Here is a 25,353-nt window from a genome sequence, read left to right on the forward strand (position 1 = left end):
TTAAAAAATATTCAGTTCAACTAGAATGTACCGTGGTCAGAAGACATGTTGAAAAACTAACATTTAAAAGACTATCAGGGGCCCGCTGGCGCAGCGGTTAATTTTGCACGTTCCGGGCTTCTCGGCGGCCTGGGGTTTGCCCGTTTCGATCCCTGGTGCGGACATGGCACCGCTTGGCAAAACCCATGCTGTGGTAGGCATCCCATGTATACAGTAGAGGAAGGTGGGCATGGATGTTAGCTCAGGGCCAGGCTTCCTCAGCAAAAAGAGGAGGATTGGCAGTAGTTAGCTCAGGACTAATATTCCTCAAAAAAAAAGAAAAGATTATCAAAGGTGAGCCTGTGATAATGGAGCTAATATGGTTGGTAAATAAAACGTAAACAAGTACAAAGTTTGGCCAAGAATCCAGAGATATTCTATGTGACATGTGCAGTTCACAGTTTGAATTTGTTTCTAGGAGACAGGCCCTCCGCTGTGCCGATAATAATGACGTTGTGGGACAGTAGAGCATCCATTAACGCGATTTTCTAGATAGGCCCAAAGATGGAACAGCTTGATGAAACTTTCAGACTCATGGAGGGAATACCAACGAAATGCTGTTAGGGTCGTTAAGTTGAATTTAGATAGAAGAGTCGAGCAGAACCATAGAAGACCCTCAAGGAGCAAGTCCTGGACTGTGGCAGAAGGTGAAGGTGATGGTGCATTTGCGCTGTCTGCAGTTCTTTAGTGTGAGCTGTTCATTCTATCGATAAGCTTAACAAAAGCTTTAAAAAAATCTTGTTTGACTATTTCACTTTTTAAAGGATTAAATTTTTTTTGTTTAGAGAAAAAAGCAAAAATGCATGTGAAATACACAAGAAAAATGACATTCCAATAAAATATAAGCAAATTAAAACAAGGAAACAGAAATATTTGCCTAAGCTGAAGGAGAAGATTCGTGTACAAATGATCCCCAAACCAGTTTCTGTAGAGGCTCTTTTTCTGTTCCTTATAAATCAAACCTTAGTACCATTTGAAGAAAGATTTGAACAGAATGCGACAGCATACTCCTGTTTTCAGTTTTTTTTATAATATACCATCATTGAAATTTGAAAGAACTTAAGATATTCTGCATGGATCTAAATACTGCTTGAGAGATGGTGAAAATGACTATACTAAGTGATTGTGATTTATATGATCAAATTAAAATACTTAGTAATATCTTCTGTGATAATTTACCATATGAACCCCATATATATATATATATCATTTGAGTGTGGTAATGTAAAAATCAGGATTCATTTCCAAATCTAAGCACTGCTTTAAGAAATAATTCCAGTTGCTACTGCCTCAGCAGAGTGAAACTTCTCCAAATTAAAATCAATGAAAAACTTGCTACGAACTACATTGACTGAAGAAAGGATGTTATTTGGCTCTTTGTCAATAGGATGCATGTTATGTGGAAATGTTGATTATAAGAACATAATCAGTGCTCCATGAAATGAAGGCAAGGAAAGTTAATTTCATGGAATAAATAACAACTTAGGAATTATGGATATGTGTGTGTGGTTTTTTTCACTCATCCAGCCATCACCAGCTGATCAACAAAAGATCCAGATGTGCACAGTATTAAATTGTCATCACTGGTAGTTTGTCAGCTTTCAGTCATATGAAAACCATAGATTTACATACTTTTCAACATAGATTTGTCACGGTAAGAGGAGAGAACATATTTATAACTTCTAAATATAAAACATTTGGTGTGTGGGCCTCCATTTGCATTTGTATTTTTTTTTTTTTAAGGAAGATCAGCCCTAAGCTGACATCTACTGCCAATCCTCCTCTTTTTGCTGAGGAAGATTGGCCCTGAGCTAACATCCGTGCCCATCTTCCTCTACTTTATATGCGGGAGGCCTGCCACAGCATGGCTTGATAAGCGGTGCCTAGGTCCATGCCTGGGTTCCGAATCCGCAAACCCTGGGCCACCAAAGTAGAGTGTGCAAACTTGACCACTACACCACTGGGCTGGCCCCTGCATTTATATTCTTGCATGGACCCCTTGCACATGTTAAGTGTGGACCTGCCTCTAGTAATGACTGGGAGCGCCCCTTTCCTTATCTGGTGCGAGAAGAATGACATTGTCAGTTTACTTTGCTTTTCCCTGACTACTAACAAATTTGAGCATTTTCCATTTGTTTGTGGGTCCTTCCTTTCTATGAATTTGCCTATTTTTGTCCTATGATCATTTCTTCTCTTTAGTTGTTTCATTTGCTGTCAGTCCTTAAGCTATCTTCTCTGTTAAAAAAAATGTTCCCAAATCTGTTGTTTTTAGTCTTGATTGTGGTATTTTTGCCATATAAAAGTTTTTATTTTTTTGTAATTTGTAGGCTACCTCTTCTTGTAGAGTTTGTAACACTGGGAACTTAGCAGGTAGCCCCACCTTGAGACATGTATTCACCTAGATTCTTGAAGAATTTTCTTCTGTGTTTTATTATTTAGGTCTTTAGCTATCTGGAGTTGATTTTTGTGAATGATGGAAGGTAGGGTTCCTGTTTCTTCTAAACAGATGAGCAGATTTCTCCTCCTCGCCCCTTGAATGCTGCAGCTCACTCTCTCCATGTGGTTGCCTAAAAGGTACCTCCAGCTTCCGTCCCAAACTGAACTCTCTATTTCTCCACCTGACCCCCCTCCACACATACCAACCACAAAACAAAAACCTGTTCCTAATGTTCTTCTGCACTTCAGTAAATGGTTCTTGCATCCTTTCAGTTCCTGAGGCCAAAAGCCATAGAGTTGTTGGTGATTTCTCTCTCTCACATGCAGTCCACCTGCAAATTCTATCAACTCTGCCTTCGAAATGTCCCCAGTCCAGCCTGCTTCTCACCCTTTCCACTGGAACCACCCTAAGAAGCCACTATCTCTTTAAGCCTCCTGACATCTCTATTTCCATGCTTCTCTCCTTCAGTCAACACAATAGTGAGAATAATGATTTTAAGATAAACTTTTTGTAGGAGTATAGCAGAGATGCAGAAGTACATTAATCATGGGTGCACTTCTTGATGAATTTTCACCATGGCCACACCCACGTAATCGCCACCCAGATCAAGAAATAGAACATTGCCGGAAGCTGCCCCTCGTGGCCCCTTCCGTTCACGAGCCTCCCCCAAGGTAACCACTCATCTGACTGCTAACACCGTGGTTTCGTGTTGCCTGTATGTGAACTTTATTTAAATGGAATCCTATAGTGTGTGGGGTTTGGGGTGCCCTCTTTGATGATGATATTTCTGAGGTTCATCCGTTTGTTGCACATAGTAGTTTATTCTCGTTGCACTATAGTATCCCATTTCATGAATTTGTCACAATTTATCTACTCTACCTTTGGTGGACATTTGTGTTGCTTTCAGTTTTTTGTTTACAAATAGTACTGCTGTGAACATTTTTGTACGCTTTTTTGGTGAACACATCTCTGCATTTCTGTTGGAACAAACAGGAACATAAGAAAAAACAGAAACTGGAACTTAATTTTGAGAATGAAAGGGACACTGTGAATTAAGCTGGGACAACAGGCATAAATGAGGACTGTCCTGGGTAACCAGGGGGGATGGTCACCCTACCTGTCGGAGCCTTCATCATGTGGCTGCTGGCCATCCCTCTGACCCTCCCACACTCTCCCTGCCTTATTGTCTCCAACCACAGTGGCCTTGAAATTCTGTAAACTTGGCAGCGTGTTCCTGCTTCAGGAACGTTCTTCCCTGGCAATCAGCATGGCTTGACCCCTCCTTCCTTCAGAGAGGCCCTATATAAAACAGCACCTCCCCACCGCCGCTCTCCCCATATTCTGCTGTCGTCATCTTAGTTTTTATTGCTATTTGAGTAAACCTGAAATTCTGATTGCTCTGTTATCCTCTGCCCCAAATGCAAGCTCCACGGGAGAAGGGACTCTGTCCGTCGAGGTCACTGCTGTGTCGCTGCGCTCACAACGGTGCCTCAAATACAGTTCATCATAGAGCGCAGGTGGGGGGTATATGACTCTCGTACAATTTCTTCTTTTTTACTTGAAAACTTAGAATAAAATGTTAGGGAAAAAATTAACATTTTATCTTTACAGCAAGCCCCATGAAACAGTCAAAGTGGACGGGCAGCATCAGCGTCACCTGGGAGGTTGTCGGAAGTGCAGGGTCCTGGGTCCCACCCTGTACCTGTCAACTCAGGATCTCCGGGGGAGCCAGGGGATTCTTATGCACACTCAGGGTTGAGATGCACTCAATAATTTTTTTCCCATTTTGTACATGGGGAAAGTGAGACACAGAGAATAAAACTTAAGTCACACAGCTAGAAAATGATGGGGCTGGGAGTGGATGTGCTCTTAAAGTTGAGGCCTAGCAGAATGTCTCGCAATCTGACTGACGAGGAATAAAAAGCAGACTCGCTTTGCCGTCTCCGTGACCCAGGAATGTTGGCATCAAAATGCGTCCCGTTTGCCATTAACATACAATGGGGAACTTGAGTGGTATTAAGCTACACTGTTACTTGTGGGAGTGTTTCTCATCTTCAGCCTGTCACTTTTTTCTGTTTATTTTTGGCAGAAACTTGGGCACTGTGGGTGCTGTTGCCTTGGACTGCAGAGGAAACGTGGCTTATGCAACCTCTACGGGGGGCATCGTTAATAAAATGGTCGGCCGAGTAGGGGACACACCGTGTATAGGTGGGCTTGCTGGATGGCTACTGCTCCCACTTCCCCTATCCACAAGTTCTCATCCTCGATTCTCCGCCCCTCTCTCCTTGTCTTTCTTTCTTCGTGTCCCTCCTCTTCTTGGTGGCAGCTTCAGGATTTCTGGGAGTGGCAGTTGGACTGGAAGGAGTTGTTTAGGGCAGGCACTGCTTTCAGAGGGCGTTTCAGAGGGCACTCAGCTCTCTGTTTCTCCTAGATTGCACATCTTTGGGGTGACCTGGGAGGGAGATGGGGGATGCCCCCGAGCTGCCCCATAGTGCCCCTGTCTCCTCTCCAGCCACAATGGCAGCATCTGTAGACTTATTCCCAAAGGACCAAGTACACAAAACCTATTCCCAGGCCCGGGCTCAAGTTAGTGAAAGAAGAAAACAGAATTTAAGTTTGTAGTTTTTATATTTGAGTGGCATGAAAGAGACACACTGCTTCTACAGAGATACTACAGATCGAAATGTTATTTGCATTAACACTGAAGCACATTATCTAATTCCCAGGAGTGGGTCAGTGGGGGCTGTATGTGTTTCACTCTGTGCAGACTGGGTAGATATGCTTTGGGGCAAAGGAGGGGCTGTCCTGGTGTAGCTGCTCCTTGAAAGGTCAGGCCTCTTGTCCATGAGGCTCCTTCGTCCTCCTGATTTCAGGGTCGTCACATGGCGCTCACTAGTCCACCTGTGCATCCCAAGGTCATGGCTACTAATCTGACCTTTGTCTACGCATTGCACTCCTTGGGATTTAATATTCATGTAGCATTAGACTTGTAATATGTGTTTGAGTTTCTTGACTATTGCTGCTCAGCACCATCGCCTTCTTTGAGCAGGATCTGGAGGTTATGCTGACAATGACATTGGAGCCATTTCAACGACGGGGCACGGGGAGAGCATCATGAAGGTGAATCTGGCCAGACTCGCTCTCTTCCACGTGGAACAGGGTACGTAGAACAAGTTCATCCTCTCCAAAGACGAGTGAAGAGAAGCTGTTTATAAATAGATGCAGAAGTATGTGAAATCGTCCCTTTCTTGTTTGCTATAGATGTTGCTTTCAGGTTAACACTATTTTGGCTCCTTCCCACCTTTTGTTAGGATCTGGAGAAAAGCCTTTAGAATACCGTTTGTCATCCCACCAACTGGGAGAAGATATTTGCAAATCATATATCTGATAAGGGGTTAATATCCAAAATATATAAAGAGCTTGTACAGCTGAGCAGGAAAACCAACAGCCTGATCAAAAAATGGGCAGAGGAATGAACAGAATACCGTTTGTCTTGTGCATCTCTGGAGAAGGGAGCAGTAGAGAGGCTGTGAGCCTGGGTGTGGGAGACCGGGCGCTCTGCCCAGGCTGGTGCGAGGGCTCCGTCTCAGTGCAAGGAGGGTCTTTTATGTGAGGATCCTTCTCTGAAGCGTTCAAACAGAATTATTTACTAAAAGTCTCTGTTAATTCGCTGTGGGTTTCCATTCTGCAAATGATTTTCCCATCAGATTCCTTTCAATAACGTATGTTTCTCAACCTTGTTTTCAGGAAAGACGTTGGAAGAGGCTGCTGACATCTCGTTGGGTTATATGAAGTCGAGGCTCAAAGGTTTAGGTGGTGTTATCCTGGTCAGCAAAGCAGGAGACTGGGCAGTAAAGTGGACCTCTGCGTCCATGCCCTGGGCAGCCGTCAAGAACTGCAAGCTGCACTCCGGAATTGATCTTGACGACACCAGTGTCACGGACCTGCCCTAAGCCCTGGAAGATTGTATTCTAGATGCTAGCTTGGAGGTCAAGTACAGCTTCCTGTGTGGAGACTCAGCTTAATCAATTAGATGTAGAAATGGAAAAAGCCTGCAGTCTGTCACTCCTTTTGTTGCCTTGATCTGAGTGTTTGGTTGAGGGGTGGATTCTGAAGTGATAAGGGAAATGTCTGTATTAAGGTCAAAGTAAGACTAGTGGGCATGACACACTCTGCTGAGCCTTTCTCGCGAGCTGAGCCCTTATCTTAGGTTAGAAAGAAGAAGTGACGTGATCGTAACACGGCAGGAGCTGCCTAGTGTGGGGAGTGCCCTTTGGAGGTGGGAGACCCGCGGCAGAGACGGGAGCTGCAGCCTGAAAGGCTTGTGGGATCCAGAGGAGAGCGACTCCCCAGGCTCTCTTGGTTGCAGACTTTCCCACAGGACCAGGGAGGGGCAGGAGGGGAGGGGAGGGCCCAGTGGAGGGATGTGAAAGTAAGACAGGAGCAGCAGCAGAGCAAGTGGGAGAAGTCCGGGTGAACCGCCACATCAGCCTGTCGCAGAGTCCGTTTAGACAGCGGGGAAAAGAATCTGTGAGAGTAAACTGACTTCCAAGAAAGTTGAGATCCTCTCTAACTTGCTAATATGGACATGTTTCCAGACACTTTAAGGGGACCCTCTGGTAACCCGTAGCTCTCTAGTCTGGAGATGAAGGGTCCCAATGGAAACTGTGGCTCTCCTTCCAGTCTGAGGGCTTTCCTGGGCTCACACACGAGTCTGCTCACCTACTGTTTTCCCAGCAGCCAGCACGGCTGACCAGAGCCTCCACCTGCCGCAGACCCTCTGGGTCCTCATAGTGAGGAACGCGGCTCGCAACCGCTCTCCTCTCCTGCCACAAGGCAGGGCCGATCCATGTGGAGATGACGCCGTGACCTAAGGCGTTCTCATACTGTCCAGTGCTGTGGGGTCCTCCCCAGCTGAATCAGGTGTGTGTACAATGTGGTCAGCATGGTGAAGAAAGTAATTTCCTTGGTGGAGCGTATTCCTATTAATCTGTCTTTACACAGGAAATGGTATTTCTGCTGTGACATATCTGCTCAGTTTTTTAGTCTGTCAGGGCTTATCTTCTCTCTGGAAAGAAATTGCTTAACTTTAAATTCCATGTGCCACTAATAAAATGTATTTTGAAAGAATAACAGTGTGGTTAGGAGTCACTGTTGACGAAGACCAGAATGTACAAGAGTTTCCTTTGGTCTGTCAATTCAGACAGGTGTGCTAGTTAGAGAGACCTTCCAAGGTACAGGTGGGATATGGATATGATATTGCGTCCTGCCTTGTGGAGTGTCTTTGAGAGTTTTTTAAAAGAATTGAGCTTTTTCAGGGCCGGCCTGGTGGCGTAGTGGTTGGGTTTGCACACTCCACTTCAGCAGCCCAGGGTTCATGAGTTCCGATCCTGGGTGTGGACCTACACGCCACTCCTCGGGCCATGCTGTGGTGGCATCCCACATACAAAATAGAGGAAGATCAGCAACAGATGTTAGCTCAGGGCCAATCTTCCTCACCAAAAACAAAGAATTGAGCTTTTTCTGGATGGGTTAAGGAGGAAACCCAACCACCATTTGCAGATATCAGCAGGGTCTACGGACCAGTCTTCTTGGAGTTTGCCAGACAGTGGCACAGTTCTAGCTTCTGTCCTGTGACCCTCCCTGGGCCATGTCAGCTGCTCTAAACTAGAGAGAAAGAGGTGGCCCCTGAGGGCAGGATTGAGTTTGAATCCTGCTTCTCCCTACTTCCTGGGTGACCCTGGGCAAGTTAACATCTAAGAAGTTTTTCATCTATAAAATAGATTACTATGGAGGCTGGCCTCATGGCCAAGTGGTTAAGTTCGCATGCTCTGCTTTGGCAGCCCAGAGTTTCGCCAGTTCGGATCCAGGGCGCGGACATGGCACCACTTGGCAAGCCATGCTGTGGTAGGTGTCCCACATATAAAGTAGAGGAAGATGGGCATGGATGTTAGCTCAGAGCCAGTCTTCCTCAGCAAAGAGAGGAGGATTGGCAGCAGATGTTAGTTAGCTCAGGGCTAATCTTCCTCAAAAAAAAAAAAAAGGACAACTGCTCAGTGTTTGCCTTAGGGATCCTGTGGACAAATATAGAAACTGTGGCCAGGCCCAGCAGGGAGTCTGCGTGTTAATATCCTTGAAAACTTCAGTATGCACCGACTGTCCTTTAGAAGTAAGTATTTTGTTAGGAGATACATTAGTTTGTTAGGGCTGCCAACAACAAAATACCACAGACAGTGGCTTAAACAACAAAGTTATTTTCTCTCAGTTCTGGAGGATGGAAGTCTCAAGACCAGGGTGTGTCAGCGGGTCTGCTTTCTCCTGAGGCCTCTCTCCTTGGCTCACAGAGGCTGCCTTCTCGCCGTGTCCTCACGTGGTCTTTTCTTTATACAGATCTGTGGCCAAATTTCCTCCTGAAGATGTCAGTGAGATGGGACTGGACCCACCCTCACAGCCTAGTTTGAAATTAATCACCTCTTCAAAGGCCCTGTCTCCCAGTACAGGCACATTCTGAGGGACTGGGGGTTGGGGCTTCAATATGTGAATTTTGAGGGGACACAATTTAGCCCATGACAGGAGGCAAAGCAGAATCACATTAGGGGTTGGAAATGGCGGGACTCTGGAGAAGTAAGGATTACTAAGTAGATAAGGAAGAAGAAGGGAGGAGGGGGCTTCGGGAGGCCAGGTGCAGGATGTGATTTTGCGCTTCTCAGGTCCGCCATTCCCGAGGGAAGTGACTAGTTATCAAAGACTGCTGGAGTCTCAGCTTGGGGCCAGCTGACCTCCTGGGCCTGGCAGCCCCAGCCCTGTTAGGTAAGGGAACATCAGCCCCTGTGTGCAAGCCACGGTGTGTACTGTTGCCCTTGGACCTTGGTTCTGTGAAAGTCGTCTCCACTGGCCTGGGAATTCCGTAAGCGGAGACCATGTGTGGTTCTGTCTTTTGCCCCACACATGGTCCAGTGGCCTGCTCTGTAACTATCTGTGGAACAAATAAATGAGCAAGATATTATCTGAAAGACAATGGCAGTCTTTTTGTCACTTCTATGCCACAAGAGGGCAGCAAACTATAAAATGTCCAACGGTTTCCACAGCCCATAGGGGAGATCGTTTATCTTGAGTCTGGATCAGAACAATCTACTCAGAAAATTTGGAACCAAAAGAGTATTCCCGTTCCTGACTTTCCTTTTCACGTAAATACTACAGTTTATTTTATAGCAGAATTGTCCAAAACACTAGCAAACGCCCCACAGAACCCATCAAAATCAACCATGTCTTGACGGTTAAAACAATTGAAGCCTACACTGCTCCTGCCGCCAGGTGCTGGGGATCCCGAGGAGAGCTCACTCAGGCAGCCCCAGCCTCTGCCCTCGGTTGCTCCTTCCAGCCAGGATACAGATAAATCGTAGTTTGGCCTAAACTTGCCAAAATGGTGGGATAAGAAGGAGCACAAGAGGGGCCAGAGCTGAGAGCGAGTGTCTGCCGGAGCAGGAGATGCTGCAGTCAGCCCACCGTGTTGAGCTGGAGAGAAAAGTCCTGGAGGAAAGAGCCTTAAACATGTAGCTGTTGCACAATAAATGTTTTTCTCGAATAATGTCCTTTCTAGACGTGTTCCTTTCTAGCATGAGAGATTATAAACTCTGGGAAAGGAAGGTGGAATGGGACGCACTTCAGTCCTCGTCAGTGGCCCTCTCATCGGAAATGGATGGGGTGTGGGGAAGCTGGAGGGGGACACCGTCCTTCCAGCCCCACACCTGCTCCTCTGTAGTCCTCATGTCAGCCTTCCCCTCTGCACAAAACCATCACTGTATTCAGACTTTGTAGCAACTTTGCCAAAGCCAGGAAGTGCCCCCACAGAGCTTATCCAGCTCAGAAAAACACAGGTATCCTCCTCTCTCCATAGGCGTAGGCACGACCCAGAAAGGAATGGGTGCTGGGCTGAAGGACAGCAGTGAAACCAGGCCTAGGAACGGGGTTGGGAGGAGGTTTGCGCCTGGAACACAGGGAGGGTTGAGGCCAGGATTGGGTGTGGGTGCCCATTAGTGGTTCCATCCAGAGTCTAAATACCACTGAGTGAGCAAGCAGCCTTTCTCCCTTACCCCGCCCCACGTCCATACACACACACACACAGTCAAGCCATAGTCACATATAGCTCGTCTGTTGTGAGAAGTTAAAAATGTGCAAGGGGAGGCACAGGGAAGATTCTTCCCTTTGAAAGATGGAAAAAGGCCCAGAGAAACTGGAGTTTATTCCACGCAGGTTAAACAGGTTTATCTCAGCCTCTCTCTTCCCCAATCCTGTGTCCTCGATATGACAGTCCTTGTCCTATCACTCATGGCACCCAATGCCCACCAGGACCAAGGCACGAGCCCCAGGTGAGAAGCAGGAGGGAACAGCACGCTTTGACCACTTTATCCTTCAAATTCTACTTTTTTTCCCAATCTTCTATTAAAATAAAGTTGGATTTTCAGACAATGAGAGAGGTGGGGGCCAGGCGTGGCCTGGGTTGACAGAGGAAACTAGCCTCGAATCTTCTTTTTTTCACTGATCTCAGAATTAACTATATTTTTTGCTGTGTAATTATGAGCACTTTCTGGATCCCGTGCAGAGCTTGGATGGGGTTTGGGTTCTAAGCTCTGGCTGGGAGCAAGGGAGCCAAGAGATTGTTTCTTCCCATCCTGTAGGACTGAGGCTCCACTACGAGAGCCGTGGCGCAGGCAGCCCCTGGATTGTTACCTTGCAGGGTAGCAATTTTTTACTAAACATTTTTGAGTTAAAAATAGCCTTCTGATAAAATAAAGGGGGCATATGTGTATTGTAAAAGTTGGAAAAAATAAAAATAGCAAAAAGTTTTAAATGCATGAGAAAACATAGATCACCAAAAGTAAGAAAAAAATAGGGGTAAAGATTTCCTATCCCTCAAGTGAATATCAATATTACCACCTTGTTGTATATTCTTTCAGATCTTTTTCAAAGTATATATTATGTATATGTTTTCCAAAATGAGATCATGCCATACATGGTTTTTCAAACTTTGTTTCAGTTAAAAATCCACCTTTCCATGTCAGTAAACTCAGCTATGTAATAGTCAGTATTGAGATTTCTCCCATTTCCTCAGCATGGGCCCTGACGGCAGGTTTGTCAAACCCTGTCCCTGCCTGGAATGTGATTATGCCCCTTGGTCTCTTCTAACAAGTCCTGCCCCTTTTTTAACCACTCTGACTTGTCGAATGTTAGCGCTGGGTGCCCCGCTATGTTACACCTTCCCAGTTGGTCAGGCTGCCTCCTGTGGGATCAGGTGAGCATTGGGCCGGAACACATCGCAGGGTGGGGTGCCAGGCCACCATTCCAAACAGAGATGTCAACGTCCCTTTTGCAGCAGCAGCCTATGCTGCTGGGCTGTGGGAACACAGCTGGGCGTAAGGTGTGGAAAGGGGAACGTGGGTTGTACCAGAAGCCCAAGGCCCCACCCAGAAGTTTGGCAAAGAGTGACTTGGAGTCAGAGAGCAGGTGGGGAGCGGGTTCACCCTGTGCAGCCTCCAGGAAAGGACTGGCCCACCACCCTTCCTGCTCGGGCCTCCTCGGGCCACCTCTTCCCAGGTCACGTCCTTCCCAGCTGCGCTCACCTTCAGCCTTTCCCAAGGCCTGTCCGACCACACAGTAAGCAAGAGCTACCCCAAGTGCTTCTTGGGCAAAGGGCAGTTTTCAGAAGTATTTACTAATTAGAGCAGGTGGATACCAGTCACGTCAAACCCAGGACTATTTACCGTGGGAAGAGAACAAAGGCTAGGGTTCTCTTGCCTTCCAGAACAACATTCCACCGTCTACCTACTGCCAGATCCCTGGGGGTCTGAACTGCTGAACTCTCTCTCCCAACGTTGTATTCAGGTACCAAGTATTTAATCATTTGAAAAGTAAGAAAGACCAGGGCACGCTCTTCCCTTCCTCCCTGTGTCTGCTCCCATCCCTTCGCCTGGGCCCACTCAGCACCCCGTCCCCCCCAGCCCCGAAGCTCACTGTGAGCCCGCATGCTTCCCTGGTGACCTCACCCCAGATCTTGCCTTTCGGGCCCGTGCCTCCCCAATCTTCCCAGCCATCTCTGTTCGTCTTATCTCTGGCTCTTGCACAGATATCACACCCTGCATGCCTCATGACTAAAGATTCTGCGGCTTCCCCCCAGCCGTTTCCCACCCTGTCCTCGTCTTCCTTAGAAATTCCAGCATGTTTGTCAACTGCTCTCAAGCAGAAATGGTCAGGACACGGGGTGGGGCACCCTGCAGAGCTGAATCTCCCACACACGCTCAGCGTTCTCAGCCCCAAGTCCTTACTTGGATGTGCTGCAGAGAACAGGCAGCCAGTTCCTGGGAGAGCAGCACGTCTGCCTTTGTTGTATTTGAGGGCCCCACCAGTGTGTTTGCGCCCGAATTTTCAGGCTGAAGGCCTCTGCGGTGACCTCCCTGGGAAGCGCCTTCATTTTATTTGAGAGAAGAGGTTCCAGCCCTGCTTCCTGTCTCTGAGCACTGGGGCCACAGTGCTATCATCCCTCCCCTAGGAAGGCCAGACCCCTGAGCAGGGCTCAGACCGGGAAGGCATCGTTGTCCTGCAGTGTTGGCAGGATGCTCCAGACTCCTCTCAAACCCTGCAGGCAGGACTGCCCTGCCCCTCCTGGGGTCAGCTCCCAGGATGGGGCGCAGGCTGGCACATACAGGACCCGCTCTGGGCCACTTGGCTGCCCCCCAGCCTACGCAGGCTCTGAGACCTCCAGCCCCTGCACCACCACAGCCCAGCTCCTGAGCCCCTCGTGGTGTCAAGGCTTCCCCTGGGGGCTGCTTGGGTGGCAGCTGGGCCCGTGCTCGAGTATGAAGACAGAAGAATGAGGAACGCCCACCTCGTTCCTTGGATTCTGCACCCCTGCAGCCAGTCCCTCGTGGGCCCTCCTCCCAGGAGCCCCATCTTACCCACCCGAGAGCCTCCAAGGGTTCCCGCCGAATGTATCAAACCTAAACCTCTTGGCTGGCTCCAAGGCCCCCCAGGCCAGCTCCTCCAGGCTGCAGGCAGGGTCTCCCACTGCCGCCAGCAGGCAAGAGACTCCGCAGGCCTCTGCACACCCGGTGTCCTCTCCTGAAATGCCTTTCTGCCGTTAAAGGTATTTCAGGGGAATACTTGTAACCTCCCTCAGGTTGTTGTGAGGATCAGTTAGTTAATACACAGAAAATTCTTAGAAGTGTGCCTGGCACATAGGAAACGCTCAGTAAGTGTCAGTTATTATTACTGTGTTATTTTGTTCCCAAGCCACACCCACCAGAGTGAACCCTTCCTCCAGGGTCCCCAGCTGGCAGCTCCTAAAATGGGCCTCTATTCCATGGACCCAAAAGTCGCTCCGACCATTTTGGACGTGTGGCCAGGTGCTTAGCCCCCAGGGACCTGGCTGTTCCTGTGAGAGGCAAGGTCCCCCGGCAGAGGCCCACCCAGAACAAGGCCAACACAAAGGAGAACCCCAGCTTCATATTTTATGATTTACGAAGCACTGTCACATCTATTTCTACTTTGTGGAATAGGCAGGGCAGAAATAACTATTCCCATTTTCCAAATGGGGCCATTGCTGCCCAGAGGTGATGGGTACCTTGCCCAGGTCACCAACTAGCAAGTGGCCCAGCTGGCCTTCGAATCCAGCTCTGCCAGATTCCACCCTCAGCGCCGAGCTGGGTCACAACCAGTTAAGTGCATCTTCCTCCTTCTGAAAAGCAGCTCAGATGCCAGAGGAATTAGAGACAGCAGCACGACGAAAACCAGACACCCTGCCCCTTGTCTCTGGACCAGCTCCCAGGAAAGGGAGAATAACGGATGTGTGGCCCCTGGGGCCGCCCCACCCCGTGAGCTCAGCTCCTGGCAGAAGGGGCCTCGCTAAGGAAGGCCTGTGAGCCCCCTGGGCCAGGAAAGCCTCTCCCCAGAACTGGGGCCAGACCGCAAGTCTGCTTAACTCCAGGGTCAGAACGAAGAGGGTCCAAGGCCAGCCATGTCACCACTAACCCTCTCTAACCCTAACAACCCTGCCAACCGGGTGCTACACCCATTTTTCAGATGGGAAAACCAAGGCTTGGGAAGAGATGACTGTGGGGCTCCAACTGGGGGAGCTTGTCCACTGGAATACTCGTCAAAGCAAGACATAGCTTCCTTAAGGGCAGGGACCACACCTAATTTGCTTATAGCTGGTCCCCCAGGCCTATAGCTGTGCCCAATAAATATTTGTGAAATGAAAGCATGAATCCTCAGGTGCATCCTTCACTTAAGGATGAAGTGGGTATAGCCCATGCCTCAGCTCTGGTCACAAAGGGGCCTGGCTGGGGCAAACCCACCCTGAGACCTGGGAAGCACCGCCAGCCCTGCCCACAGCCCCGTCCTAACCCGCAGCCCACAGCCAGGCCCACAGGATGCCCCAGGGCCCCACCATCCAGCTCACTGGGTCAGGGGTCACCCTTGCTGCTGGGGGAGAGGGGTCAGCTCCCGGTCGTGGTGAAGGCTCTGTGGGCTGAGGCTCCAGCAGGTCAGGGCCTTGCTGGGGAAGAGGAGACAGGGCTCCGTGAGAATTCGAGTGGGGCGGGGGGAGCAGGGATGAGGGTGGTGAGGAGCTGAGGACAGGGCAGGCAGAACAGGAGTCCACGTCCAGGGTGCCCCGGGTCACCAGCCCAACCACACAAGATCCCCCCTTGGAGGCCATTTCTGTAGCAGGCTCTCCCAGGATTTGATCTGAGGGCTTGCCGGGCTGAGGGTGGAGCCAGGCTCAGGCCAAGCAAGGGAGGCAGACGCCCGTCCCAGGCCTGCGTGGGTGTGTATGCGCGGGCGGTGTCCCTGTCTGAGTCCAAGTCCATGAGCCCAGTCGGGGGACCACTCGCATTCACTTAACAACCATAACAGCCATGACCTCAGAGTATAGATAACAATGAAACCAAAGGCCACCCCACTCCCAACCTGCCCTCCAATGTGGTGCTTCTAGAAGACTCAGTGAATTGAAGTGTGCGACTGGTACAGCTCTCCCAGCCGACAAGACCCCTTCTCCTCGGTCCTCCAGTCTCGGGCTGCACTTCCTTCCCCTCCCACTGCCCGGCTCCAGCCTCCCCACTCACCTTTTGTAGTGTCCTGCGACCAAGTTAAACCCAGACGCCCCTTCGGTGCTCAGGGCTCTGTCTGGACAGGCCACTACCCAGAGGTCCCCAGCCTCATCTAGCACGTGGGCTTCAGCCACGCTGGCTTCTCCCGGGTCTCCTGCGCCCTCCAGCCACCAAGCTTCATATACTCTTCCTTCCCTCTGCCCAAAGGCACTTCCTCTAGCACCCAGACCCCCGCAATCCCTGTGAAACACCCGAGTCTCTCCTTTATGGACGTGTCACGATCGCAGTTAGCGCCTGTCTCCTCCGCTAGACGTGTCTCCAGAAGCGGCACTGGGCCTTACCAAGTGAGTGCTGAATGAAAGAACAGCAGGCGGAGGCGCCCCGCCTCTCCAGCTCTGACCTTGCTTCCTCCCGGCCCCCGCCAAACCCAGCTCACAGACGCCTCCTCCAGGAAGCCTCCGCATCCACTCAGAAGTCGTCTTCTCCTCCGAGCAGCTCCTAGGGCGCTGCCCATGAGCTATGGTCCGTCTGCCTCCCCACACGGTTGTGAGACCCTCCGCGGCGCCTGGGCCGGCCAGCCACAGTCCCTTCCCCACACCCGTCTCCTCTCACTACTCAAACCGAGGCCTCTGGAAAGCCTTGGCTTCCTCCCGTCACTGACCGAACTCTGACGGCCCCTCTGAGAGGAAGGCTGGTGGCTGCCATTGGCCCCGTTACAGAGGAGACCCCCGAGGCTAAGAGGAAAAAGTCCCGCCTCCATAAACATCCACAGATTAACGCTGCCTTGTCTGTTGAGAGGACAATGTCCCAGAAGTGCCACCCTCAGGCTGTGGACCTTTTCACCAAAAGTCCAACCCTCCAGAGGAAAGAGAGGGGAATTTACTTCAGTCAGGATGGTATTTTAATACTTACTGTTTAGCAGTTTGGACCACAGAGAAGGACGTTATTACCCAAAACTGTTAAGTCATTGGTTTCTTTTTACCAAAGTTCTGTTGGTCCCTTACCAGTGCGGAATCTACTTTCCCTTCAGAATTTTTATGTCTCATTCTATGGAATCAATTTTTTTTTTCCCTGCTGAGGAAGAGTCACCCTGAGTTAACATCTATTGCCAATCTTCCTCTTTTTGCTTGAGGAAGATTTGCCCTGAGCTAACATCTGTGCCAATCTTCCTCTATTTTCTTTGTGGGTCACCACCACAGCATGGCCACCATGAGTGGTGTAGGTCCACGCCCAGGATTCAAACCTAGGCTGCTGAAGTGGAGCAAGCCAAACTTCACCACCAAGCCACAGATCCGACCCCTGGAATCAATTTTTATTGTCAAAAATAATTAATAAAATAAAATATAAAGGGGGAAAAAAGGGTGCCTCGCCTCCACCACCCCAGAAAGGGCAGAGGCTTGAGGTGGGGAGAGAGGGCTGAAATTATTTTCAATCCCACTTGGCAACAGTGGTGGAGATGCACAGCATGCCAAGGTTCCAGGAACAGCGAGGAGGGCCCAGAGCCTCGAGATGGGGATGTCAGCAGGATCTCGGGTCGCTCCAGACAGACTGCAGGGACCAGTGCTGCAAGTGAGGGGAGAGGCGAGGTGGGGCCAGAGGGAGGCAGGCTCAGCAGAGAGGGTGCAGGTCATGGGTTGGGGTCAGCCGCCCTGGTTTTAGATCCTAACTCCTCTACTTGCTGACTAGGAGAACTTGGGTGACTTTCTGGGCCTCAGTTTCCCCATCTTTGAAATGGGGACAGGAATAATACCTACCTCAGAGGGTTCTTGTGAAGGTTAAATGAGAGAGGGCATCAGCAAGGTGCCGGGCAGAGGGGAGGTGTGAGTCATGGCTGCTGTTGGCACTGTCAATGACGTACTGTCTGTGACGAGGTGAGAGGAGACTTTGTGGGCTGCCTTTGGTCTTGAAGGTAAGAAGGATTTCAGCAGGTGGAGATGGGGCAAGACAGCTGAGTGCATTTCGGGAGGCCAGAAATTGCTGAGGCCAGACCCCAGGGGTGGGCCTGGGTGCTATACGCAGCCTCCCACGAATGCTCCAGCACACCTGGAAGTGAGGCTGGAGCAGGGGCTTGGGGCCGAAGGGTGAAAGGCTCAGAGCCTTGTTTATTCATTCAACAAATATGTAATAAGTACTGACTGTGTGCTGGGCCCTGGAGAACCAGAGGTGAGCGTGGAGCTCACATTCTAGGGGGGAGACAGGAAATAAACAGATAAACATGTCAACAAGAGCATTTCGATGGTGACAAAGGCTCTGAAGGCAAGAAAGCCAGATTCTGGACCCGGAGTGACTGAGGAGGGGGACACAGTGACCAGGGCAGGCTTATCCGCAGAGGGGATGCATGAGTGACACCTGTATGATGATGATAGAAGGCGCAATCAGAAAATAATCTGCAGTGGAGTGTCCAGGCAGAGGGCACGCAAGAGCAAAGGCCTGGAGGTGGCCTGGGCTCTGTGTACCCTGCAGGTAAGGAGGCGACAGGATACTGAGTGAGAGGGGAGTGACACAGGGTGGGACCTGAGAGAAGGTTGAAGACAGGTCATGCCAGATCGCATGGACCAGGTAAGATTTTTGGATTTTATTCTAAGTGTTGTGGGAAGCCAAGAAGGGTTTAACAGAGAAATGACGTAATCTGATTTACATTTTTAAAAGGTCACTCTGGCTGCTCTGGGGAGAATGGACCTCAGGGGGGCAACGTGGACCCTAACCTTGGACATGAACCCCATGCTGAGCCAGAGCCCCAAGGAGGAAACCCCCACACTTTCTGTCCCTTCAGGTCAGGCCACTTGTCTGTCACAGGCCTCTCCTGGGCCACTGGGGACAGGCTGCTCACAGTTGTCCCTGCCTGGCCAGGGCATCTCCATCTCCAGCCTCTGGGACTGAGGGACGCGTGGTCTCTAGTTATCTTATTTCCTGGCCTTCTGAACCCACCCAGAAAAGAGCCACCAGTGATTTTAGAGAAAAGTGAATTACAGCCAGGAGTGGTTGTTTTTCAGCATTTTTACAAGCGCCAAGGGCCCATGAAATTCAGAGCACACATGCATTTAACCGTGTTTGCTCATACAATATTGGGTGTGTTTAGAGATGAGCAATAAACAGCAGGAGCCAGGCTGTGCTCTCCGCTTCAGCACAGCGGGAAGGCTCGTGGGCAGAGCGCCGCAGGGCCGGGTTCAAGTGCTGCCTCTGCCCCTAACATGCTAGGCCACCTCTGCTAACTACAGCATCTCTCTGGGCCTGAGACCCCGTCTCCAGAGCTCAGAGGGTGGAGCTGATGCTCCTCCTGGCCCTTCCAGAGGATAGAAGTAGAATTCCCCGGAGTTCAGATTTAGGGCAAGCCGAAGGCAGCTCCCAAGAACCACCCGGCCATCTCAGGCCTGGGCAGCCTGGCCTCTTCCCGGCTGTCTGGGGCTAAAGAGACAGAAAGGACCTCACCTGGGCCTCGCCACCACGGTAGGGTGCAGCCGCCCTGCGCCTGTCCAGCTCCCAGGGGCACAAGCAGAGGAGATTCCTCCCAAGCCATCCACTTGCCATGGGAAGTTTTCGAAACAGTAACCTATTATTTCTCTCTTATTTTTCTTTCCTCTCTTGGCTCTGCCTCTGATTCAGGCGGCCCTGGGAAGGCAGAGAAAGAGGGCGTCTTTTCCTGGCTTATGCAGTTCAGAATCCTAGACCTTCCCAGGAATGGAAAGACCTCCAGGCGCTCGTTTTGTGTAACAGCCAGACTTCCAGAGCCCCCACCGCACCCCTGGCCTAGGAAAGGATTCTCAGGGAGGCCAGAATGTGAAAAGCAAGTATTACCTCAGGTTGGTGGTCCCTGCAGAAACCAGCAGCCTGCCTGCCGCCCACTCCAGGAACAGGCAGTAAAAGGATTTAAAAACAATGGTTAAGGGCCGGACCAGTGGTGTAGTGGTTGAGTCCCCAAGCTTCAGCAGCCTGGGGTTCACAGGTTCGTAACCCGGGCCGGGACCTAGCACTGCTTGTCAAGCCACACAGTGGCGGCATCCCACATAAAAGAAAGGAAGATTGCCACAGATATTAGCTCAGTGACAATCGTCCTCTAACAAAAAGAGGAAGATTGGCAACAGATGTTCGCTCAGGGCCAATCTTCCTCACCAAAAAAATAAATAAATAAAAACAACGATTAAGACTGACTAAAAGCCAGTATGCTTTTTACTATCACCAGGTGCCAGCAATTCTAAACGTCAGTGACAACATACTCCAACCTAAAAACTCCCCAGAGTTTTAAGTATTTGCTGTGGTTACAGTTGAGTTTTCATAACATAGATGTAAGCTCCAAATGAGCACGTTTATGGCTTATCTTTTAATAAACATTATGTTCTGTGTGGACAGTATTTCTGAGAACTCCCAGTCACTCAGTTGGTCTCTGCCACGTTTGTGTCAAGAGTCGGTTCACAAAGGTGCAGAATCCTTGGAACGGGCTTCAGACTTGGCTCCTGTGAGCTACTTGTTCCTGCGTTCAAACCGTAAATTCAAAGTAAACGACGAAAGCACCGTGGTTGTAAAGACCAAGAAACAGAACTTGAGTTGCTGCGCTTCTGTCATCCTGTGAGGCCACTTGGAGGTTTTATTTGAGTTTTAAAATTGTAAATAGTAAAAGAGTATAAGGTGTAATACTTTTATTGGAAAAGTGAAAATTTTAGTTCGTACATAAAATCTTTTATAGAATTTTAGTATCTTTGAAGTTCAAACGTATTCTTTTTCAGTTGATTGTTTTAGAACTAAAGGACAAATCAAAACAATAAAACATTATATCAGTGGTACAATTGAGCAATTGCTTACATTTTACCTTTGGCAGACATTTTGGTTTAATAAAATTCACTTATTGGTGAATATAGTTTGATAATTATTTACATGAAATATTAATATATCGGACTATAACCAAAGTATCAAATTTCGTTAGGGAAATCTACAAACTATTAATAAATAGTTGTGTTTTAATGTGTGACTATTTTGTGTGTGCTCTAATATCTTTATTTTTACTGGCATGGTTTTATATATATACACACACGTGTGTATGTGTGTGTATTTCAATAAAAGAAATTATCTTCATGAATATATAAATAAATGATCACTGTCTGTTTTTCTTTTCTGACCTTTATTTTTGTTCATTTTATTTCACAGCTATTACTGAGAATAATTTTTGTTGTCTAGAGTAGGGAAGCAGTAAAAAATTATCTTCTCCAGGCATCAAATCCCCCAGGTAAGCCACTGGAGAGACCAAGCCTTAGTGAGGTGGCAGTCCCCAGATGGGTTTGAAGAATCTGGGAGCAGAGGGCAGAACCCTTCAAGAAGAAATGGGAGCATGATACAGGCCTTCGGAGGTGTCACTGCAGAACTTCCAGGCCCCAGGACAGCGTGGGAGCAGCAGCAGGATTCCTGTGCACCCAGGAGTGGCCCCGAGGTGGCAGAGAAAGCCAGTGAACTGGAGGCCTGTGGATGATGCCGAGGGACCGCTCAGGAGCGGCCCACACAGACTGATGGCAAACAAGGGACAGGCTGGTGACAGGTGATAGATATCAAGTACCAGATACCCTCACCAACACAAATCCTGCCAAATCCTTGGTTCTGCACAAGCCCCCTGGAAGATAGGCACAACCCTGGAGAGGGGGTCCCCAAGATGACCGAGACTAAGTTTCCATCCCCTTAGCAGAATGAAGGCTTGAGACTGAAATTACATTTTATTTTAGTTATAATATAAACTTTTTTTTAATGAATCAGAACACCAGGTTCTTTTTGTTATGTTTTTTTATTTTTATTTTTGTTGAGGAAGATTGGCCCTGAGCTAACATCTGTTGCCAATCTTCCTTTTTTTCTTTCTCCCCAAAGCCCTAGTACATAGTTGCATATCCTCGTTGTAAGCCCTTCTAGTTATTCTATGTGGGACACCACCACAGCATGGCTTGATGAGAGGTGTGTAGGTCCACACCCAGGATCTGACCTGCGAACCCCGGGCCACCGAAGAGGAGCACACGAACTTAACTACTATGCCACCGGGCCGGCCCCTATAATATAAACATTATATTATATATTATGTATCATATGTAATATACAGTCTTCATATATTTATATATGTATATGCGATAAATATACATTACATAATATATATTAGATACAAAATATATATTAATATAAAATATAACTACTTTAGTTATAAAAATAGATAGAAAAAGCTGGATACCTGATAGATAGATAGATGCCAGAGAGATTGATAGATAAAGGGAAATTCTATTTCATTTCCTAAGCGCCTGTCTTTGAGGACCCTGAATCACCCTGATGGACCGAAGGTGAGGTGGAGCTAAGAGGGGACAGCGTAGGCGATTGGGTGGGGGACGCAGGACCAGGGGCTCACCAGGCTCCTATGGGTGAGGTATCGCTGGGCCTCAGACCAAGAGCCAGAAGGAGCCTGCAGCTGTCTCCTCTCACTGCTCCCTGTGCGCGCAGGACAGTTGCAGCCCTGCAGAGCCGCTGGGCCGGCCAGCATCAGAGCGGGGCCCTGACCCACGTCTGCTGACCACGTCGGCTCATGTGCCCCATGACGGCTGAGAGCCCCGTGCAAAGCACCCTGAGGGTGCTGGGGCAGAGGGGCCCCAGCGGTGACCTACCAAGCCTATGGGTGGGAACAAGCACAGGACAGGGAAGGCGGGAGAGGGCAGAAACGGAGGGCAGGACACGGGTGACTCACCACCGAACAAAGAACCTGCAGAATTAAGCAAGAAAGTGAGCAAGCTTCCTGAGGAAGGTCAAGAAGTGCATCGTGTCATGTGCTGTCAACCCCGAAATCTGCTGCCCAAATCCCCAGGGCCGGCCTGTGAAACGGAGGGGAACCAGTTTCCAGCCTGCAGAACAGGGACTTCCATCAACTTGAGTGTCCCCACCCCTCGGAGGGAGCTTACCCCAGAGCAAAGAACCTGCTGGTTCTGCTGGGTGCCCCGGACTCCAGAGGCACATCCCCAGCTCCTGGCCCCGCTCCACCCGCCCACTCCCAAGTTTCAGCTCAGTCTGCCCTGCCTGGTGGGGAGCCAAGAAAGTGCTCAGATCCTCAGCAGGTCGAGCCTGCCGCACCCCCACCCCTCCCTGAAACCCTCCAAACAGCAAAAGCCAGGTCACTTTGTGTCTGGGTACAACCCACAGCTGGGGGGGTGGGTGATGTGTGTCCCCAGGATGCCTCTCAGCAGCCCACATTAACATCTCTGCCGACTCTCAGTACACCAGCTACTGTCCTATCTATGGGCTGAGGGCCAATTTGCACTGGAAAAATGACCAAGATCCCTGTGGGAAATCAGAACAGTTGACAATCCCACCCCTGACACCCTCCCGCCTCCCAGCCCTGACATTCACCATCAACAACCCGTCTGCAGTGGCAACGGATGAGCTTGGGAAAGTCAATACCAATGGCAGCATGTCTAAATCCAGGGGTCTCTCCCACGGAAAGAACCCCCAGGACAGAAGGAGGTGTGTAGGTCACTGTGTGATTTGTAATAGGACAAAAACTAGAAACAATTCAGGCGTCCATCAATATGGTACTGGTTACATTATATTATATAAGATGAGATTGCATCCTGCAAAGGGATATTGTGTAGCATGAGAAAAATCAAGTGTATCTACAGGTGCCAAAGTTGAAAGATATCCAAGACATAGTATTAAGTGGGAAAAGCGAGATCCAGAGCCGAATATATAGAATGATACCGTTATGTGCTGGTTATTCTATATTTGAACTCACCCAACCATCCATTCTGCACCTGTCTCTGATCTGTTTTGTGCCTCAGGAGGCCGACCTCTAAGGACCAGAAAACCTGGGCCCCCTTGCTGGCTGAATGTCAGTTGGTTAGCCCGTGGAAGGTTCTGGCTATAGATCAGAGGATGGGACGAGAGGAAAGCTGGAGTATTTCTTCCCTCTGATCCACGCTGCCTGTTCTGCGGGTGGCTGTGCTCTGGTATGGCCATAGCTGCGGGTATTGGGCGAGCAGGACACGAGGCGCTAATCTTAGTTTTGATGTTCCCACTCCATATTATATCAAACACATTCAAATAGATAAACTTCTCATAATGAATGTAATTTTGGCTGTAAACTTTTGAAGGGGCTTGTATAAATTTAATAATTCTGATCCTAGGAAGAATTATGATTTGGTTCCTACGATTTAAACTTTATTGTATCTACATATAACTATATCATGGTTGAAATGAGTTGCAATAATCTACTTGCAGTAACGTTACCTAGATAAATATTTATTAATTACTATTTTGAGATTTTCTCTTTATATTTTGGAGCCAGTAGATCCATGACATTTTTTTAGATCCTCTAAAAACTCACAGGCCCTAGGCATCGTGACCAGTGGACAAAACAGCTGGAGTATCCAGAAGTTGCCAGGCCCTCCCGGGAGGGTCCTGGGTCAATGCAGGGGTCAGCCCCAGGAGCCACCGAGGCAGAAGAGAATGGAGCAAACCCACAGGGAAAATCTGCTGTGCCCAGGGGCTGCTTCCTGAGCGAGCACAGAGCCGGAAGCCCAGGCTGGAGGGAGGAGGCTGAGCTCTGGTCTGCCCCATGAGCTGACCCCTTGACCTCATGAGCCGGTGGCCTGAGCCCCCAGTGGCCCAACAGGATGGAAAGAATCAGAATGGCCCGCCCATGGCCTCCAACCTATTTTCTGGGCCGTGCTGGGACTTGCAGCCAGATGCCAGCACAGGCTGTACCTCCGCTTCCTGCTCATCAGGATAGCCATGCGCCAAGCCCAGAGGTAAACATCTGGTCTCAGTTGATACTTTCTAGCAGGACGAGCGGGGAGCTGCTGCTGGCCCAGACCACCCCCCCCGACCCCCCCACTGCTGCCAGACCTCTGAGTGGGGACCTGGGCAGGCTCCCTGAGGGGCCTTGAAGATGGCTCACAACCTGGCACCCATGTGTCATACTCACACTGTGTGCATGGAGGAGGAGCCAGTGGACATTAGAATCCAAATCCCCAGGCAGGGCTTCAGGATCCCCTGGGTCCCTCCCACTCTCAGGCTCTGGCTGAGGCTTTCTCCTGCTCTTCTCGCAGGCCAGAGCCAGGTACAAGGCGCTCGCACCCTCCGAGCCGGAGCCAGGAGAAGGCTGGGCCTAGGGCAGGCTCCCTGGCCGCTCCCCCAGCTGTGGCCAGGCCCTGCCCTTGAAGCTCCAGTAACTCCAGGTCAGGGCTCACCCAGAGCCAGGAAGAGCCCAACAAGGGCTACGGTTTTGGTTCGGGGGCCTGGCAGGAGCCATGCCAATTCACTGCCATGCCCCAGGTGCTAACAATCGAGCGGCTTGTCTTCCTGAAAACAGTTGCTCTTTGCACAGTGACCAGGTGACTGCCCACAACTAGCCAGAAATAGTGGCTCCCAGCCCTCAGATGTGCTGAGGCAGGCTTGAGGCCTCTGGCCTGGAACTCACAGCGTGTGGGGTTTAGGGATTTAAGGAGCAGGTGTTAGAGTCTGAGAAGCTCTGAGCCTTGACTAACACTTTTGCCTAACTGTTCCACAGGGCAAGTCAGAGAAGCCATCGTTCTACAGGCTTCTGGGCAGGGGAGAGAGACAGCCCTGCCACCGTGTAAGGCTCTCCCAAGGGCCAGGATGGAAGTGCCTGTCTGGGGACCCTTGGAACCAGAGAAGGAACATCCAAAGAGAGATGGCAGGAGCAAGAACAGGATGTACACAATTCCTATATCACAGCTTGGAGAATAGCACACAGAGTGCTATTTTTAAGGTTCTTGACCCAATGAACTGTTTCAAATGACACTCGTG

At 49.6% G+C, this 25,353-nt stretch overlaps 2 protein-coding genes across 5 annotated transcripts in view; one reads left to right on the forward strand and one right to left on the reverse strand.

Annotated features, from left to right (window-relative positions):
• Window positions 1-7,603, forward strand: part of ASRGL1 (asparaginase and isoaspartyl peptidase 1) — a 28,159-nt gene extending 20,556 nt beyond the window's left edge. For both annotated transcript variants that reach the window (XM_023654226.2, XM_023654225.2), the window contains exons 5-7: window positions 4,566-4,684; window positions 5,526-5,636; window positions 6,224-7,603. In XM_023654226.2, the coding sequence (XP_023509994.1) occupies window positions 4,566-4,684; window positions 5,526-5,636; window positions 6,224-6,429 (436 nt within the window). In that variant the 3' untranslated portion in view covers window positions 6,430-7,603. The remainder of the gene's footprint in view (window positions 1-4,565; window positions 4,685-5,525; window positions 5,637-6,223) is intronic.
• The window catches only part of AHNAK (AHNAK nucleoprotein), a 138,996-nt gene that overhangs the window by 493 nt on the left and 113,150 nt on the right, over window positions 1-25,353 (reverse strand). For 2 of the 3 annotated variants that reach the window (XM_070230009.1, XM_014729615.3), the window contains one exon: window positions 21,328-21,599. The exons of the other annotated variant lie outside the window; for it this stretch is intronic. In XM_070230009.1, coding sequence (XP_070086110.1) covers window positions 21,580-21,599 — 20 coding nt within the window. In that variant the 3' untranslated portion in view covers window positions 21,328-21,579. Of the gene's footprint in view, window positions 1-21,327; window positions 21,600-25,353 lie in introns of those variants that run through there. 3 annotated transcript variants of the gene reach the window in all.

Source organism: Equus caballus, chromosome 12 (assembly GCF_041296265.1).
Source record: "Equus caballus isolate H_3958 breed thoroughbred chromosome 12, TB-T2T, whole genome shotgun sequence".
Lineage (NCBI taxonomy): Eukaryota > Metazoa > Chordata > Mammalia > Perissodactyla > Equidae > Equus > Equus caballus.